The following is a 20,863-nucleotide window of genomic DNA, read 5'->3' on the forward strand; positions in this document are numbered from 1 at the left end:
TCAGAGACTACATTTTAACAATACTACACTTCATTAAAATGTATGTGATCATTTAAGCATTATCATGCAATATTGTATTTATCTTGTTTATCATGGGTCACATAATATGCTGCCAGATCTTAGCCTGATTTGGGCCACATATCACCTAATTGATCTGGGCCACACTCCTCCCATCAACAATCGGCCCTCATGTTGTTTGCCGGATCCCCGCCGTGCCTTCATTGCCACACATGGCCTAGCTCTGGCCGACAGGAGGCCAGCAGTGCCACCCTGTAGGCCACATCTGGGCCAAGTCCGTTTGGTATGTGGGATGTTTCCTTATTTACCTCTTAATAAAATATCTGAGCCTATACTGGTTCTCTTATAGTTTTTAAAGGATCCTATTTTATAGCATATAAGTGTCCATGTTACATAAGGTATTACAAATCATGAATGAAAACATTTCAACGGATGTCTGAATTTTTCTTATTTTGTTGATATATATATATATATATATATATATATATATATATATATATATATATATATGTATATGTATATATTAATTTAATTATTAATATTATTTTTTTTCATTTAATGCCCTCAGAAGCATCAGAAGATAATTGCATGTTTCCTGGAAAACAAATAAAGTACAATTTACCTTGATCTTCAAATTACCAAAGTTTTCACTCCTGGCTCTTAGTGCAGCGTGTTTCCTCCTGGAGCATCATTGAATTTTTGAACCTTTTTTATTAGTTGTGTTTGAGTGCCTCAATTGTCCTCAGTGTTAAAGGAAGTATCTCAAAATCATACAGTCACTGTTGGAAGAACAGAGCTCAGTTTAACTGTTCAGAACAAACAAAGGACTCATGCACAACCATAACAAAACAGAAAGACATGCACACAGTATTAAGAACTGAGGGTTCCCAAACTTTTGAATTAGGTTATTTTAATAATTTCAGCATTTAATTTTTTTTTTTTTGTCTTGTGGATTAAAAGTAAACATAGTTTATATACAATATCTTACTCAGGACAGTACTAAATAAAAAAAATAATATGCATTTAGTATGATCTCTCATATTATGTAAAAATTATTCAAATTTTCACAGATTCTGCAAGGGGTTCCCAAACTTTCACATGACACTGTGGACTTTTAAGGAGGTGATAAAAGAGACCTTCGCTGATTAATATATATTTTTCATTTATTAGGCTAAGTAATGACTATAATAACTACTACTAAAATCTAAAAGGAATATTCAGTAAAGTATAGTTCTATTTTACAGTGATTCCTGGTTTGAGGATCGCACCACAAAACAATTTCCAATCATGACCATCATGACCATTTCCAGACATTTCAGCTCAGTGTTTACAGGGAGAATTCACAGGTTCATAGCATTACAGACAACCATTTAGCACATAACATCCATAACTCAGACCACTCTAGATCTCGGAGCATAGAAGTTGAGCTCACAGCACCATCTGTAATTTCACTATATCCACAGTCTGTGAAATTAAACTGCTTTTTAACACACACACACACACACACACACACACACGTAAAGATATACCGTCATTTCATGTTGGTAAAATACTGCACCAAAGAACATTAAAAATGTTCATCTAAACATTCCTTTAATCTGTCAATGACTCTCTGGCACAGCTTCACAGATCCAGAGAGCTGATGTTCCATATTAGCGGTGACTTAAATTTACTTATTTACTTAAATTTACTATAATTTGATCAGGTTTTTAGAAAATCTCTTCACTTTCTTACTCAGTATAAGGCACTATAAATAAATACAGAACCCAAAAAAAAAAAAAAAAAAAAACTGAAGCAGACAAATAAGTTTCATCTTCCTCATGTTATAAACTGCTGTCTTTAAAGATTTTTTTTTTTTTAAATTCCAGTAATATTTCACCCCAAGTGCAAAAACAAAATTCTTCACCACATTGAGGAAAAACGTCCTCAAACAACTGCAACCCAACACATCATTTTACATTCAGAAACCAAAATATGAATCTATCATCACAAACGAGAAAAGAGAGTAGCAAAAAAATATGATGTATTAGTAGAAATTCATATTGATCACACAAGTCTCCATTGTTCTCTCCCAGGGAGAGCTGTGACTTACTGAAAGCAGCAAATATGATATTTTTGTCAGCTGTGTAAATATGTAGCTGTGATAACAGTAGTGCAGATTTGTTTAGGATTCATGGTCCTTCATTGGTCCAGTTAACCAACTGAGTGAGAAAAGTTGTGTCTCTGGAAGTTCAGCTGACAGATTTCCCCATTGCAGTGGTTTAAGATGTATTGTGGCGCCCTCTGTAGGTCAGAACTGGTATTTCATGCTGTGATGTCAGGCTTCAAGGCCTCCATCTCAGACTCTTGTTCTTCGTTCCTGTAAGTAAGAAACAGTACTCTTACTGTCATTTCATAAGACCTTTAAAAAAAAAAGTGGAATGCAGATTAAAATTGTAAGTATATGTCCTACCGCAGTAGCAGCTGCAGCTGTTTCTTGTTGTACTGCCGGCGTTCTTCATTGATTGGATACATTTTAAAGATGAGAAGCCCCAGTGCTATAAGTGATATAGGAGCAGCTGAAACCAGCATCTTCAATGTCAGATTCACAGAATCAGACTGAACACAAACATCCGTCACATAACCTGCAAAGCTAATGGAACAAAAATCAGAAGAACCTAAATATGAGCAGATGAAATACGAAGGCCAGAATGTAAATCACAGATCATGCTCGGTTCACAAACCCATAAAAGGGCTTTTTAATACACACACTGAGGAATATAAAGTTACCTTAATGCTAGTGTTGATACTCCAAGCGACACACCAGAGGCGAATTTAGTGAAAAAAACATAGAAAGAGTAGAAAATAGCTTCATGGCCTTGAGAGGTGGGATTCTGGACTTTAAAATCATCTACAACATCTGGAAGCATGGACCTGAAATAGAAGCATCTATATGTGTGAAATTATGAACTTGGTATATAATGCTTACATTCATCCTGGAATGGGATCTGATGATTCTATTCTACTTTAGGTTTTTTTTTTTTTTTATTTTTTTATTAAATTTATTTCTTTGATAGCAAAACCACATTTTCAGCGGCAATTACTCCAGTATTTAGTGTCACATGATCTTTCGGAAATCATTCTAATATGCTGACTTCCATGATAAGAAGAAACCTAATTAAACTTAAATGTTAATAATCAATGCTAAAAATAGCGGTTTAATATTTTTTAGAACCATGATACAGTTTTCAGGATTTTCTAAAAAAAAAACTTATTTAACATTATAAATGCCTTAACTGTCACTTTTGATTAATTTAATACATAATTGTTAGATCAAACTATTAATCTCTTATCGACCCCAAACTTTTGAATGGTAGTGCATATATAAACTATGTGGATATTTGTTTTAGTGAAGTGTTTTTGTTGTTTTTACAGTTATTTATTTTTAAGCATAAAACAATCCAAATGTCTTAAATGTATTACCATTACCATATTCAGAACATTTGATACATTTTCCTTTAACATTGTACCAAAAATGAGAATAATCTTCAGCAAAATAAGAAAAGGGTATTTTTAGTTGTATGAATGATTTACATTCATATTAGTGAATGGCACAAGCATCAGGAGTTTGGTTCCCATGCATTAGCAACTAGCAAATCACGTCACATTGGGTACAGGTGTCTGCTGAATGTATAAATGTAAATATTCCCCATTCATGATTCTTTTTGGGAAGTCATATTGTTTATTGCCTTTTGTTATAGATGCTTCCTTTTAATATCAGCTAGCAGACATCTTGAAATATTCCTCCGTCTTCTGTCTCTATAACTATAACTGGCACAGAAAAACACTCACCAGGGCAGGAGGAAGGCCGCTGCCACACTGGCACCAGCTGCGATTGATACGATGTAGGACACCAAGAGACTACTCTTTACACACACCACCAGGATCATGAAGGGCACCACCCACTAAACACACACACACACACACACACACACACGCACACGATTAAGCATGGCTGCCTACACACACATCTCACACTAATGTATAACAAGCTTCAGAAACTCACTGGTATTCCAATGTACACAGCAGTCTTTTTGCCAAACCGGCAGAGGAACCACTGCCACATAGGAATAGTAAGAGTGGCAGACAGCTGGGAAGACAAATCATACAAACAGTTATTTATATTTGACCCCCCCCCCCCCCCCACACACACACACACACACAAAACCTCTTTACCATATTATGCAACTCCTAGATAATAGTGCAAACTGAAGTTCTAAACAGTCTTTTCATCTGTCAGCTCAAAGTCATCTGCTTCTAAACCAGAAACGCATGTCTTTCATCACTATGGAGACTTCTCACCTCATCCAAACTGCTGAGTGCTGTTATAACACCAAACCAACCAATTCAGAAGCACAAAAACACTTATTCAAGCAGTCGGCTGAAAACACTCTCACCATGATGACCAGTAAGATGTTCTGAAAATCCTCTCTGAATCCCAGTGTGTACTTGATGAACACAGCAAAGTTTCCCTCCAGCAGCTGAGAAAGGAAAACAGACAGATGAAATGAGATTCCATCAAGTGACTGGTGATTATTGCCCATACAGTGTCTTCATTTCAAACCCAACCTGTCTAGTTTGCATCTTTGTAAATTATGTCGAATGAGATCTCATCATACAACAGAAATGAACATCTGTACAACTAAGAATTTCAGAACAAATGTGACATGTTTTAGATGGATCTCTAAAGTGCTTTTCTTACCATGAAGGCCAGAGAAGTGAAGAGGAAGGCCAGCACCAGTTTAACATACGGCCCATGACCCATCACCAGCCGTAAACCGGTCTGAAATGACAGAGGTTTCTGTGCTTTTAAACCACCCCGATCTGAAAAAGACAAGGAAAATCAATAAATGCACCAAAATACACATTTCATGTTGATGCACCTTGTTTCTTTGTGAATGTAAAGTCCACAGTTACACCAGGGTTTCAACTTGGGTTTGGAACCCCCTGGGGGTTCATGAAGGGAACTGCAAGAAGTTCAGGAGTTACAGAGAGGGTTATATTTAAATTATAAAATGACAACATTCGAATTACAAAAGTAAACATTTTATTTTATGTGTACAATTATAAAAATCTAAAATTAAAAATCATTTAAAAATACAATCAACAATCAAAAACACTTCGTTGTTTATCTGCACAGGTAATGCACCAGGTGATACATTACAGTAAGGTTCGAATCTTTAGCATTATTAATTAATTTGGTCTCATCAACGAACACTGAACAAATAGCATTTATTAATCTGGGTCTATGTTGATTTATAAATATTATTTTGTTTATTGTTTATCCATGTTCATTTATAATACTTCAGATATGTGACCCTGGACCACAAAAACAGTCTTAAGTCACTGGGTAATATTTGTAGCAAAAGTAAAAAATACAATGTATGGGTCAAAATCATTGATTTTTCTTTTATGCCAAAAATCATTAGGGGGTTAAGTAAAGATCATGTTCCATAAATATATTTAATAAATTTCCTACTGAAAATGTATGAAAAGTTAATTTTTGATTAGTAATATGTATTGCTAAGAATTTAATTTGGACAACTTTAAAGGCAATTTTCTCAATATTTAGATTATTTTGCACCCACAGATTCCAGATTTTCAAATAGTTGTATCTCGGTCATATTGTCCTATTTTAATGTAATAAAAGTATTACCATTATATCGCTTTTCCCTTGCTCTTAACTGGTCTCTCTAGGCTTATTTTTGTATTCCATATTTTGTAAAGATTCAGTGCGAATAATGTGAATATGTATGTAAAGGGACGTAACTCACTGTCCTGCTCTCTCACTCCAAAAAACAGCACCACAGCACACAGGACATAGATTAAACTTATGACTGCAGATGCAATCATATACGCATCCCTCTGTAAAAGAGAAAGATACGATGATTGAGGTGCCAGATGTTGATGAGATATGAAGCCGTCTTCATTAAAAATTTTATCTCACCTCATTAAAAGCTTTATTATCCAGAAAGATTTGAGAGTTATTGGAGCTGTTGGTCGGGGATGTGTTGTTAATGCAGGGGGTGTTGGCCATGCCTACAATCTGCCCCTGAATGGCAGTGCCAACTACTGTACCCAATAACTCTACAGTCATGCCTGAGAGAGAGAGAACAGATGAACAACCAGACTGATTACACTGAGAAGAACAGGTGTCACACATAACATACTACCATTCAGAATTAATTCTTTTATTCAGTGAGGATGCATTAAACTGACCAAAGGTGACAGTAAAAAACACTTATATCATAATCTAAAATGTATATTTCAATAAACAATAAATCCTAAAAAAATAAATGTATAAAGGTTTCCGCAAAAGAATTAAGCAGCACAACTTTTTTCAACATTGATAATAAGACAAAATATTTAACGCATTTACAATTATAATGTTGTTGTTGCATGTGTTATCTAGCTGATTGCAACAGTAATCATAACAATGAGTGTAAATGCTCTTACGGTATGCTGTGGCTGAATCTCGTTCCTGCTGTTTATTGCTGATGAACATGGTCAGAGCGGAGTAAGGCACATGAAAGCACTAAACACACACACACACAGTTACTCACTGCTGCAAAATAACAAATGCAATTATCATGCAATACCAGTCAAACTTTTGAAAACATCTTCTCATTCTTATTATTAAAACTACAAAACAACACAAATGGAAGTATGAATATGTGATGTAAACTATTTTTGCTATGATTTGCCATGTTTGCTGGATGCATCCAATGCATCTTGTCCTACATCTTAAAAAAAATAAAAAAATAAAAATAAATACATTAAATAATGAGTATTTAAGTAATTAGCTGAAAAGACATTTAAGCATAATTTAGATTAACCCTTTTTATTGTGTCCAAATGTTTGATAAGAAGTTGACATACAAGTATATAAATATGTAGCATCACAGTATATAATGTTAAATTGAATTCCTCAAAGAAGAATGTGTACTAACTGTCTGGAGAGTCTGGAAGAGACAGTAGAAGAGCAGATACCACATCATCTTTCCCTGCTCTATAGGTGGAACTACCCATATCAGGAAATAACACAACACAGCTGGTATGGTGGACAGCAGAATCCTGCAGAGAGAAAACGGTCATCTTCATCTAATTGTACGAAGGATTGTTGCAGATGTTAAGCTTTAGAGGTAGAACCGGGAATGCACAGATCGGTTAAGAACTGATGAAAAAAATCCCACACAGCATCTCTTCTCGTTTAAGTTTTAAGGATGAATATAGTCACAGTTTACTCATCTGTATGAGGTTAAGTGAGGTAAAGAAGTGAACCTCATCTCTTTAAGGTTTCCTGATCTTTCCCCTGTGGCTCTAAACAAGAGCCTCTGTGGCGAAGGGTTTCACTGGATGTTTACCTAACCGAGCCAGCTAGACTTTGGCAGGATGTGAAAAGGATTTCTCTAATCACACCACCTTATTCCAAAACTCCAGACACTAATCCATTCAAAGAAACTAGGAAAACAGTGACCATTAAGAGACACTTTGAAATCGAAAGTTCAAATTGACAATGATGGCAGTGTATACAGCAGGAGAGAAAAACATCTTACAATGTGCTCTTCTTTCATATCTATGATCAACACAGGGGCAGAGGAGACTACAGAATATGCATTGGCCATATTTCATTTTGGAATACAGTATTTTCCATGCTGTGTGCTCCATTGCATACTTTCTGCAGCACAAACTGTGTGGTATGAGTCTCAAACAAGTGACTAAAAGAAGGGAAATCCTTTTAAGGAATCATTCGAAAAGAAAGGAGTGATGCACCAACATTTTGCCCAAAACACACAAAATCAAAGAATTTTTGAAAGCAAAATCATTGATCTAATCAGAGACATTCAACAGCAGTTTTTGCTTCACCATTACCAAAAATTTGCCAACTATGACCGGTTCAATTAATCACCTTGACCACATGACAGAACAGCATCCTGAATGACCTAATCACCCAAATTGAATAACTCAAAACATCATTTTCGGATTTAGCTAAAAGAAAAAAAAAAAAGTTACATTTTGTATTCGACAAAAAAATATTTTGGTGCATGACTAGATTAAAAAGTGTCTGCTAAATGAATATATGTAATGTATTATTACTTTAAAGCAATGTCAGTCTATAAATGAAGCAACATTTGTGCAATTCGGGACATTTATATTAATATCATAATTAATTATTGACTGACTGTGCATATGGCAGTGTGTACTCATCACTGCATAAACAGCAGTGAAGTCACCAGCATAAGACGGCTGTCTGATGTGCAGACAGGGAACGGTTTATGTCTTATTCAGTCTTGCAGATGCATGACTGACGTCTATAGGCTTTTAAAGTGCACACCCTACAGAAACCAGGTGATTAGCAGAGCACTTTAGCACCACAATACATGCTTGTCATGGTATTACATCAATTCATTGACAGAAGGTATTGATTTTTGAAAGGGCAAATTAATTTTTAATCTCGTAGATGGGACAACATAGTCAAAACTAAATATGTGGAATGTATATTTGTATTAAATGTATTTAAAAAAAATTAAATAAAATAAAAAAACTATATATACACAATGCATCACATCCTATAAAAAGCCATGCGTAGAATGTCTCAGACTTCAGATATTGCCAGTATATGTGGCTGCCATTGATTTACATTTTTATTAATTTGTATATTAGTTTTTTTTATTTTCGATTTCTTTTTTATTTTATTTAAATACATTTAAAATATATATACATTTCTACAAAACAGATTGTAAATAAGTATTTATAATGTGGTCTATTCTAAAACTGAAACGGTTTCTTACACAGCATTATTAACAAACCCAGTCTCAGCTCTCCTGTATGATGCTCACACTCTGATTGGTCAATTCTGGTGGTGTGGTCGACTAAGCCAATCAGAAAGCAAGAGTTTTTTTTACTGCACTCAACATCTGTTTTCCCACATGCCATTAATAGTATACACACACACACACACACACCTTACAAACATAACAATAAATTTGCATTTTATTTGACTTCAACCCCATGATCATCTTGTTTTGTATGCCTGTATTCATACTGCACAAACTAAATAGTGGTGTGACAATCTTCAATCCATTAAGTTTCTTAAAAAGTTTCTATTTCAAACCATTAAACAAGAATAATTTTCTCAGTTAGGCTGGATAGTGTTTCATAATGAAGACTTATAAAAACAACCAGAAAGTACATGCATAAATAGTTAGCAAAATCCCAGAGAAATGATAACATGTGGTGCTCTTTTACACTCTCCAGTACACAGCCCAGAGCAGATTGACTCAGCTCTATCACCATGGCTACTGCTCATTTCTCGGTCTTAAATATGTTTTCTCTTTCTCTCTGTGAATACCCACCCAGTCCCAGAGCTTATTAGATGCAGAGTTTTCATTTCCTCATGAATTTAGAAAACACTACCATGCATATTCCACATCCAGCAGACATTACTGGATCATTTCATCGTGTGCATTTCTGACTACCACATACCAGGGCATCATACGACCATGCCGTGTCCATGGACTTCTGCTTATTAAAAACCCAACTGCAGGATCAGTCACAGCATCCCAGGCCCGACCCATAAACAGGATCACAGAAGCATTGAGAGGATCCAACTGAAAAAAAGTTTAAACAAAAAACAGATTCAGTCATTAGTTGATGTAACATTTACAGTACATGTAGCAATTCTCTCTGAAAGGTCTTAAATACAGATTCCAGTGGAATGACTGTAGAAAAAATTTAATTGATAGGAACATCCCACCTTGAAAGATATAATTCACCACAATGCAGTGTGTGTTAACTTGTCTGTGTTTGGTTGAATGTAAACAATAGTATCGCCCAGAATTACAGTTGTAGGCAAAAATATTGGCACCCTTGGTAAATATGGTCAAAGAAGGTTTGCATTGTTAATCCATTTGATCTTTTATTTAAAGAATTCACAAAAATGTATCCTTTCATTAGATAATAAGAATTTAAAATACGGAGAAATATCATTATGAAATAAAACAATTTCTCTAATACACATTTGCCACACCAGCACCCTTTTATTTAATACTTTTTGAAACCTCCATTTGCAAGTTTAACAGCTCTAAATTTTCTCCTATAATGCCTGATGAGGTTAGAGAACACCGGACAAGGGTCAGAGACCATTCCTTCAATCAGAATCACTCCAGACCCTTTAGATTCCCATCTCCATGTTGGTGCTTCTCCTCTTCATCTCACCATAGAAGACTTTCTTAAAGCCCTCCCAAACAACATATGGTGATGTAGGTGCTGTTTGACAATTTTGTTTTAAGATTTCTGAACCTGAGACTGAACTATTTTCCGCAATTCTCCAGCTGTGATCCTTGGAGAGTCTTTAGCCACTCAAACTCTCCTTCTCACCATGCATTAGGACGATATAGACACACGTCCTCTTCCAGGCAGTTTCATAACATTTTATGTTGATTGGAAATTCTCCATTATTGCCCTGATGGTGGAAATGGGAATTTTCACTGCTCTAGCTCTTTTCTTAAAGCCACTTAAATAATTTTTGAAGCTCAATTATCTTTTGCTGCACATCAGAAATATATTCTTTGGTTTTTCTCATTTTGATGGATGATTAAGGGAATTTGGGCTTTGTTTTCCCTCCTCTTTATATTTCTGTGAAACAGGATGCCATGACTGGATACTTTTATGTTTATAATCATGCTGGATTGTGAAATATGAATGGGAATATACTTCAGAGATATTTTACTCATAAGAATTTCTAGGGGTGCCAATAATTGTGTCCGACGAGTATTTGATAAAAACCTTTATTTCATAATGATTATTCCCCCATTTTAAATTCTTAATATCCCATCATTCTTATTACCGTTTTTTGTGATTTAAAAAAAATAAAAGATCAAAAGGATCAAAAGCATTTTCACTGCCTTCTTTGATCATATTTACCAAGGCTGCCAATATTTTTGACAACGACTGTATATAAAAGAAAAAATGTTACACATACTACCTAGCAATTCTCAGCTGTGTGATTGTTTGGACACTTTTCAAAAGACTGTGATTTTTTAAATGTATGTTCATTTATGACACTATCACGTTTGCATCAAATAAAAATAAAAAAACAACCACTAGTTAATACGAATGAAAGGGGGTTTCTCATGTAGCATCTGTGGGAGGGATGGTAAGTTTGATATCTTTCTCTCTTCTGACTGCCATTCAGGTTCTCTCAATGTTTGTCCTGTTTTTGAAAGTTGTGAAAAAACTATCGTGAAGTTTTTCTATTGCCATTTTAGCAAATGGGAATTGGGAATGTATTTGGAAAATATGTCTGTGGTACTTTCCCATTCACTGCTCTCAAAGTTTACCCACTCATGACAACTTCTGCTGCTGAGAAACCTAAAAATGTGAGGTTATAGGTCATAAAATGTAAACTGTAGCCTATCATCACACAGTTCTATTATATAGTTAAATATATAAGTATATTCATATGTACAGTATACTCACATAAAATAGATTTTATCTAGCAAATCCTGGTTACATGATTCTTTCGTTTATATCCACTAAAAATGTAACTACATTATCGCACAGCTCTAGATATAAAAACACAAAAGCAATCTATTCTGTTTGATTGTGTGAAATGTATAATTTATAAGCCACTATTGGTAAATAACTAGAAAAATGACAAAGTGAAGTAAACACTAAAACTATATGCGCTACAAACCAGTGTGTTAATGATTATGATAATGAATTAAAATGTGCAATATCAAGCCAATAACAGATTGTTCTTCAACCACATTACACTTCATCTGGTGCCAATCCTTCATTTGCTCGGCTGACTCCGATGAGAAGATCTGATTGGCTATCTCTATGGAAACTGTTGCAATAATGAGGCAGCAGGAGGTTTGAACAAGATAACTGGAGCTGAGAATTGTTAAAGTCACAGGGATGCAGTGCACACAGTAAGACAGATCAAGTTTATATCTCCTTTCTGCCCTCTCACATGCTCTCTTTCCCACACTTGTTTCTGCCCTTGACCTGGGGCTCTGAGCCATTGTTCGCTTGCTTTGTTTGATTACAGCAAGGAGAGATAATTTTCTCATCATTCTATCTAGCGATATGGAGTGATATGATACAGAAACAAAAACTATCACTGAGCCAGTTTATTTGTATAATGAGGTGTTGAGGTCTCCCGGTATAGATCCTCTACCAATTACTTATAGCGTTCCCATATGTATGCTCACCAGTGCCACATCAAGCAAGAAGATTTGCAGAAAGAAGCCCAGGGCAGTGGCTGTGATCTGATACGGAGCCCCTCCGATTGCAAAACACACCTTACTCCACACAGTCAGAGCTCTTTTCCTTTCCTGCTGTGGGGAGACCTGAAATGAGGACAAAAACAGAGATTACGAAGAGATGGACAAAGACTGTATTAAGTAAAACAAGAACCATGAGAGATTAACTCTTCACCGCAAGAGGACACAATAAAATTCTAACCGAAGGAGCTGATTTAGTTTGGACTCTTTGTATTTATGTAACATTCCATTTAAAGCTTTAAAAAAAATCCCAGTACTCTGAATCAAAGACCATTCAGAACTGCTGGGGTGCTCTAAGCATTTCAGTCCAGCAGTGATAATAGCCCTCAAGTAACCTCTACAGGGACTTTACAGTTAAACTGGACTTTTAACACTTCTTCTTGCATTTTAAGGGTATCTTCATTCTAATGTCATTGTCACTGCTTGCACAATTGTCTTTCATGGTCTAGTTAACAACTTTGACATGCTTAAAGAATAACTTTCTCTGACTGGAGAATGCTGTGAAAGACTGATCTCACATTATGAGAATTACAGTTTATTGTTATTATTTTCATTAGTCCCTCTCTCTCTATATATGTTATTATTACTATCAAAAGTGCACTGGTTAAGTGTAGAAGGGATACAGCTAAAACTACTGTGCATGCACGCATCAATATGGAGTAATTTCCCACTGTATATCAATAATGATTGTTTTGCATTATTGTGAGAGGTAGGTTTAGGGTCGGGGTAGAAGTTAATAAAACACAGTAAATAAAATGAAATGTGTAGAAAATGTTATTTATTGTTAGCTTCCTGTTTTAGCTCTATAGCTTTTAGCCACTATATGTAACTACTGCATGGCAGATTCACAATGAGAGAGTTTCGCAAGCTTTCCTTATGTTGCTATATTGTATTTTAATGATAGCAAATAACGTGAGAACAAGGGAGAATTTTTCTGTAATCAGCGGCCACTAAGAGTCATAACTAATTTATGTCAAGGACAGCATGCATTTCTGAAAACGTTTAAATTTGTGTAATCAGTTAGCCAATAACACCTAATAGATAACAGCAAATTATGCCTTAATAAATCTTGTTTGCTTGTCGAGTCAAACTCCCTCCGGGGTAAATTAACACCTTTAAATCCGGCTTTTCTTCGCAGAAACGCCTTAATGAAGCTAGTATGCATTACAAACAGATATGTATATTCACAAATATGCAGTTCATCGACTGAAGGTATATTTCCATGTTTACAAATATGACATCAATGTCTGTTGTGGGAAGCAAGTAATCTCTTCCGCAATACCCACATCAACGCGAGCGTACAGCACGTGCTGCTATAATCATTATATTCTCGCCTTATTAATAAACCCCACCATCTGCTCTGAAATTAGCGACTGGGAGCCAAAAAATAAATAGTACAAAATAAATAAATATCAATTATTTAATCTTATCCAGGTAACGTTAACCTACCTTAACGATTTTGATTCCATCATCATTCACAGTTTTGGCTGTATGCAACAAACCGGATGAGAACTGTTCGGCTCCCTCTCCTCTTGCCATAACACTAATCAGAGGGGTTTTATTTCAGGAGCAGATCGAGCTGCTTTATGCCTGTGTTCAGGTTAAATAACACTGTTTGACAAAGTGCTGCTTCCACGAGCGAAGAAAACGAGATGCTAGTCTGCCTCGTTTGAATGCTGCTGACTCTGAGTCAACGCCCACGCGGGATTTTTTCCCCACGCATCGAAAGATTATATCAATTCACTCACTCATACACACACACACAAACCCACCCACGCACCCATATATATATATATATACACACACACACACACACACACACACACACACAACATTTTATAATTGCAATCATTTTTATTATGACACATATGTCTGGTGAAGCATAGTGGCAACGATTAGGTTTGATGATTTGACCAATACAAAGGATGGCCCAGGATTAGTGAAAGAAGTGACTTTTCATTGAAAACCGTGTAAATGACCAAATGACTAGGACAACAAGACACTTGTACTGTACTATTACTATATAAAAATAATATTTTGATTCTATAGCCAAATTGCCCTTAATAAGGATAAGTTAGATTAACAAGTGATATACTCCAAAGAATCAGGGGCCTCATAGAATCATGATTTGGCCCTGGGCCAGAGCTCAGGACTAGTAACAGGAGTGTTATTGGTGTAAACCCAAAATCACTTTTGAGACAGGTATTTTGTTTGAATGTTACTGTAATAAGTTCACTGTAGGTTCCCATTGATAGAAGTGTAAATTAAAGTTGCAATGAAATTGTGGCATATTAGTGTAACAGATTCTTGAAAAATAAAAAGTAAGTCAGGGACTTGGTTCTATTAATTCAGATCATGACCTTTTTAGATCAATCAACCTTTTTTTTTTTTTTACAGAGACAAATCTGCTTTGGATCAACCTGTGGTTAAGGTTCTTGATGAGAGAGCAGAATTTCCCCTTTGCAGGAAAACCACCATCATGTTGTACACTGCACTTAAAGATCTTAGATGAGCTGAGAGTTCACAGGATCTCAAAGTATTTGTTTTTGCAGTAATTCTAAGCTCCATCAAGAGAAGAAATAGTTACCCCAACACATGCAATCATTTCAGGAAATAATCATATGAGATCAAAACATATATTTTGTGCAGTGCAAACTGATCAATTTGACAGAGCACATCCTTTATTTGTGTATTTTTATATATTTCTTTAGATTTTATAATTTAGTGTATTAGAAACTGAACAGCCACGAGAACAGAAAGAATAGATGGAGCAAAGTTTAACAATGCCTGCATGACTGGGAGGAAGATTCACCTTTCAGCAGAACAATAAATGAAAACAGAACAAGCTGCTGTAGTGGTATGAGCAAAATAAAAAATAAATTAAAAAAATATTTAAAAAGAAGAAGAAGCTAATATCCTGGATTGGTTGAGTCAAAGCCTTATCTCAATCCAGCTGAGACTCTGTGGAATGTCAGGAAAGTTGGAAACTTTACAAAACCAACTGTATGGAGATTGAGTAAAAGACTAATGATCACAGCTGCAGGAACAGAACACAAGCATTGATCCATTATCATGATGTTCCTTTGAAAAAGACATTTGACCTCAGGGATGGGTGTCAAGTATTAAGTGTACTGGATTTTGCCAAAATTAAAGTACTTAGAGAAATTTATAGAAGCAATTGCTGCCAAAAAAATCCCTACTTGTGTCTATGAGGGAATCAGTTATTTGGAATTAATGTTGGTATAAAATGAGTGAAATCTGTTTTCACAAATATTTAATAAAACAATCATTGTAGAGTGTGAGAAAGTATTAAAATTTGCTGTGATTTTCATTGTAAAGATGTATTTGACAGTATTGTCCCTTTGTGACACATTACATGGGGTTTCATCATAGACTGTTTCGTTGAAAAAATTAGAAACAATGCATTTTGTCATCGCTCATGCACATTAGGGTTTAATGTTACATCTGTGCTGTTAAACTGTAACTTTTCAAAAGGCTACTTCGGTTAGGTCAATTTCAGTTCTATCCATAAAACCTAAAATGTTACAACCCCCTTTTTTAACAGTCAAGTCAAGTAAAGTCACCTTTATTTATATAGCGCTTTAAGAAAACAGTGTGTCAATAATGCAAAATGACACTTAAAAGCATTCATCACTGAATTCAGTGATGTCATCTCTGTTCAGTTTAAATAGTGTCTGTGTCATTCATTTGCAATCAAGTCAATGATATCGCTGTAGATGAAGTGACCCCAACTAAGCAAGCCAGAGGTGATGGTGGCAAGGAACCGAAACTCCATCTGGGACAGAATGGAGAATAAAACCTTGGGAGAAACCAGGCTCAGTTGGGGGGCCAGTTCTCCTCTGACCAGACGAAAGCAGTAGTTCAATTCCAGGCTGCAGCAAATTCAGATTGTGCAGAAGAATCATCTGTTTCCTGTGGTCTTGTCCTGGTGGTCCTCTGAGACAAGGTCTTTACAGGGGATCTGTATCTGGGGCTCCAGTTGTCCTGGTCTCCGCTGTCTTTCTGGGCAGTAGAGGTCCTTTCTAGGTGCTGATCCACCATCTGGTCTGGATACGTACTGGATCTGGGCAACTGCAGTGACCCTCTGATCTGGATACAGACTGGATCTGGTGGCTACGGTGACCCTCGGAATAAGAGAGAAACAGACTAATATTAGCGTAGATGCCATTCTTCTAATGATGTAGCAAGTGCATCGGGTGTTATGGAAAGTGTTCCCGGTTCCGGTTTACCTAATTAATGCAGCCTAAAAATCCTTTAATGGATTTGGATATGAGAAGCATATTCAGCGCTGAGGAGTGCTGAGAAAAGTAACATCATCTATTTTAAAATCCACGAGCCATTTATTTCATTTGATATATAATCTAATATAACATCATACTAAGAGTGCAGTTATTCTCCAGATATAAACATAACAAATGTGATTTTGATTTATATTTAAAAAAATTATAAACAAGAAGTTTTTATATGCGTACACTATGGGTGTGTGTAAGATTTTATTAAACAAAGGTAAATGCCTGTATAAAACGTGTAAAATTGGTATTTACTTACAATAATATTTTTGGACACGATTTATTAATGACTCATCTATATTATAGAGTAAATAATCACGTCATCCGATATTTAATGTGAATAAAATAAGCTTAACTAGTTCCACAATTACTGAAACACGATGTTTTCTCAGGGGAGCAGGCAGTGGACCAAAGCACTGTGAGGCAAAGCAAGGGGAACTCGAGATGTTTGAAACTTTTGTTGTTGTTGCTCCGTTTGCATGTGTATTGTTTTACTACTTGCACAATTAGTTTAACTATATATCATTATATTATTTACAATACACATATTTCCATTATATTTTAGGGGGGGACAACCCTCAGATAGGGTTTTCTCCTATGCCAAGGCCTAAACGATGTTTAACAGTATAAATATTCATATATTAACTCACGCATATACTTAGAACCTTCACATCAAACCTGAGGGTGTGAGTGGGTTTTGTGCATTCAGCTTTTGTGGTCAGTAACAAAACACACGTACACATTCTGAAATGAGTATGCTGAATGTGAAACTGATACTGTGGATTTGTCTTCTGTAACTCGCATGTGTTCTCATAAACATGTATGTTCATTCATGAACACACGTTGTTTACTTGATAAGGCATGAACATTTTTTAAATGTGTTGCTCCGTTTCTTCTGTGTGCACTCGTAAGAGTTGATTTAATTTCTGAAACTTATTTCTCTTCTGCAGTGCTATTGTCATGATTTGCTACAGATATGTTCTGTATTCTTGTTATCTATTATTATCATATGGCTTCAGAGAAGTAACATGACTAGCATAAACTCAACTATCAACAAAAACTGCGTTCTGACTGAGGATATGGCTGCATGAATTTTAGGTTGTGGCGTCATCTGCTGGATAGCAATTCAATTACATAGACTGAACAATAAATATGATTTAGCCAAACACTGCAAAATAGAAAATAAAATGCCACCTTAGAGAGATTCTAACGTCACTTTCTAAAGTTACTGTGAAAAATCAGTATGAGCACACAAACAAATACAATGACAATACATTTTAAACAGTCTTCTCTGATCTCTACAGTTCACTTATCATAAGAATTGTGCTTTTTGTATGGCCCATTCTCAGAAAACAATGCCATTATTTTTAAACTATATCCCAAACTGATTATTTGACCAAAATTACAGCAAAATGTACTGTGAAATATTATTTCAATTTAAATATCTAACCTAACTGTCTACAGTTTTAATATATTTTAAATCCAATCGATTTCTGTGATGTCAACGCTGAATTTCCCAGTCTTCATTATTATATAATAATTTTAATTGGCTGATTTGGTGCTGAAGAAACATTTCCTATTGTTATTATTATAGTTATCTTATTATTGAAAACAGCTGTGATGCTTAACATTTCTTTGATACTTTTTTCAGGATTCTTAGATGAATAGAAACTTCCAAAGAACAGCATTTATTTTAAATATATATTTTCATATTGCAAACATATTTACTCTCACTTTTGATACATTTAGCGTATCCTTGCTGAATTTTTTTTTTTAAAAGAGAAAAAGAAAATCAAGAGAAATCTTGCCCCAAACTTTTGAAAATTATACACAACAAGATAAACGTCATAAACTTGAAACATTTGCACACAGTTCAGAGTTCTCACATAAAATCTTTCTGCGCACAGTGGTCTCTATATGAAAAGACAGTCTGAGGTTATTGGGGGTTAAAGGTGAACTGAGTGGAAAAGGGATTGTGAGCAGAAACAAGAGCTGGACTAAAGATCATGCAGACTATTCTCAAACACTACAAATGACTGAGGGACTATTTCAGCAGATCTTTTGTCTTCATCTATAGCTTATGTTTACTTTAACTCTGTGTCTGAACATTCTAGGCCTTTCAACGTCAGTCAATTTGCATGTGTACAATCAATTATTATTCATGTCCAGCACCTCATTTTCACCTAATGAAGCTGTTTACTCTTTTTAAATTCCTCTGTAGAGAGTGTGAATGTGTGTAAATAAGAGGTTATAATAACTGCCAAAAGGTGTCAAGCCTCCATCCTTCCTTCACATGCGCATATGAGACTGAGGCTAGAACAAAACCAGCTCCCAGCACATGGAGCATCCTTAGTGGATAATCTGTTGCCTTAACAAAGACATTGGCAAGTTAAAGAGGGGGATGGTGGGGTGAAGAAGCAAGGGAGTGGGAGAAGAGGAGCGAAAAAAAGAACTGAGGAGCGGGTGATTTTGATACTGTTGGCATGTCTTTGGGCAACAGCTTTTGTGTCAGTGAGTGATGCTCAGAGAGGGTTGAGTCTAGAGTTTAAATACCCAAGGATGTAAAAATAAGTTAAATGTAAAGATATTCTAGTATTACTATTATAAAATAAAGGAAACATTAGGTAACAATAAAACAATGTTATATGAACATCACGGTTCATTGATAAAGGTATAAGATACTAAATTTAAAAACGGATTACATTATTTGGTTTTGTTTGGTCTGAAAGGCTACAAAGACAGACAGACATACAGACAGGCATACAGACAGACAGACAGACAGACAGACATACAGACATACAGACAGGCATACAGACAGACAGGCATACAGACAGACAGGCATACAGACAGACAGACAGACAGACAGACAGGCATACAGACAGACAGACAGACAGACAGGCAGACAGACAGACAGGCAGACAGACAGACAGACAGACAGACAGACAGACAGGCATACAGACAGACAGACAGACAGGCAGACAGACAGACAGGCATACAGACAGACAGGCAGACAGACAGACAGGCATACAGACAGACAGACAGACAGACAGACAGACAGACAGGCAGACAGACAGACAGACAGGCATACAGACAGACAGGCATACAGACAGACAGACAGACAGACAGACAGACAGGCATACAGACAGACAGACAGACAGACAGGCATACAGACAGACAGACAGGCATACAGACAGACAGACAGACAGACAGACAGACAGACAGACAGACAGATAGACAGATAGATAGATAGATAGATAGATAGATAGATAGATAGATAGATAGATAGATAGATAGATAGATAGATAGATAGATAGATGATAGTCCTACGTGTCTATTTTTTTTCTATATCATTATATTATTGATGCTGTTGTTGTTGATATTTGCCCTATGTCGTTTCATTTTATTACTGTTAGTATTATGCAGTTGTCTATATGCAAACCTTTCCGGCAGGAATGAAGAGAGTATGACCTTTCTTTCTGAATGGGGGATGGAAGAAAGAAAATAAAATCTTTTGTTTCTTTCATGCAAGGAAATGTCATGCATGCTTTATGCAGTAGGAGGCGCTCGAGCGTCTGAGGTGAGTGTGTAAATGTGCTTCCAGAGAGGTGGTGTGTGTGTGTGTGTGTGTGTGTTGGGGTTCTTTGTGCGTGGATGGACTGCCCTCTATAAGCTTTTTTACCACTTGATTGTCTGTTTTGACTGACCAGACTTATACAATAGATGTCCATAGCAGTAAATAGAGCGCAGCAGGCTCAAATGTGTCTCCCAGACTTTTTATATTTAGTAAAAATAAACTGACTGTACACAACAGTTCTGGTCAGTACAGTATAAGAATTGTTGAACTGGTTGTTAGGACAAAAATCACTGTTCCAGAACTCACATTTCTCCACCTTTCCTGCTCAGCTGTAAACACTTTCAGATTACAAAAGTATAGGCTACTAAAGAAAACCACTGCTACATTAGTGGACATATCTTTGTCTTTATCCTTCATCATGCACGAGGAGCACACCAGACACATTTCTCTTTTAGCATTGACATTTTTACTGTAATACATAAACTTTTTACTTTCTATATCTCCAAATTATCTGTACACAGCTTCTGAAATAGACCGGTTAGAGATATCTTGGCATGATATGACCTGCTTGACATTTCTCCACATATTGTTGGATGTGCTCCGGTCATTTGCGTAAATGTGTGATTCCCTGTG

General features: G+C 35.8%; 1 protein-coding gene across 1 annotated transcript; it reads right to left on the reverse strand.

The window, feature by feature from the left end:
* Positions 1-1,163: 1,163 nt before the first annotated feature.
* Positions 1,164-14,072, reverse strand: mfsd2aa (MFSD2 lysolipid transporter A, lysophospholipid a). The gene is made up of 14 exons (XM_052572742.1): positions 13,796-14,072; positions 12,275-12,412; positions 9,543-9,667; positions 7,007-7,130; positions 6,514-6,592; positions 6,005-6,156; positions 5,832-5,922; positions 4,760-4,881; positions 4,455-4,538; positions 4,064-4,147; positions 3,850-3,962; positions 2,788-2,931; positions 2,471-2,650; positions 1,164-2,377 (listed from the first exon to the last, which is right to left on the reverse strand). Exons 1-14 carry the CDS (start codon positions 13,883-13,885, stop codon positions 2,323-2,325), a joined length of 1,581 nt encoding a protein of 526 aa, XP_052428702.1. The 5' UTR covers positions 13,886-14,072; the 3' UTR covers positions 1,164-2,322.
* Positions 14,073-20,863: the final 6,791 nt, after the last annotated feature.

This window comes from Carassius gibelio, chromosome B13 (assembly GCF_023724105.1).
Source record: "Carassius gibelio isolate Cgi1373 ecotype wild population from Czech Republic chromosome B13, carGib1.2-hapl.c, whole genome shotgun sequence".
Classification (NCBI taxonomy): Eukaryota; Metazoa; Chordata; class Actinopteri; order Cypriniformes; family Cyprinidae; genus Carassius; species Carassius gibelio.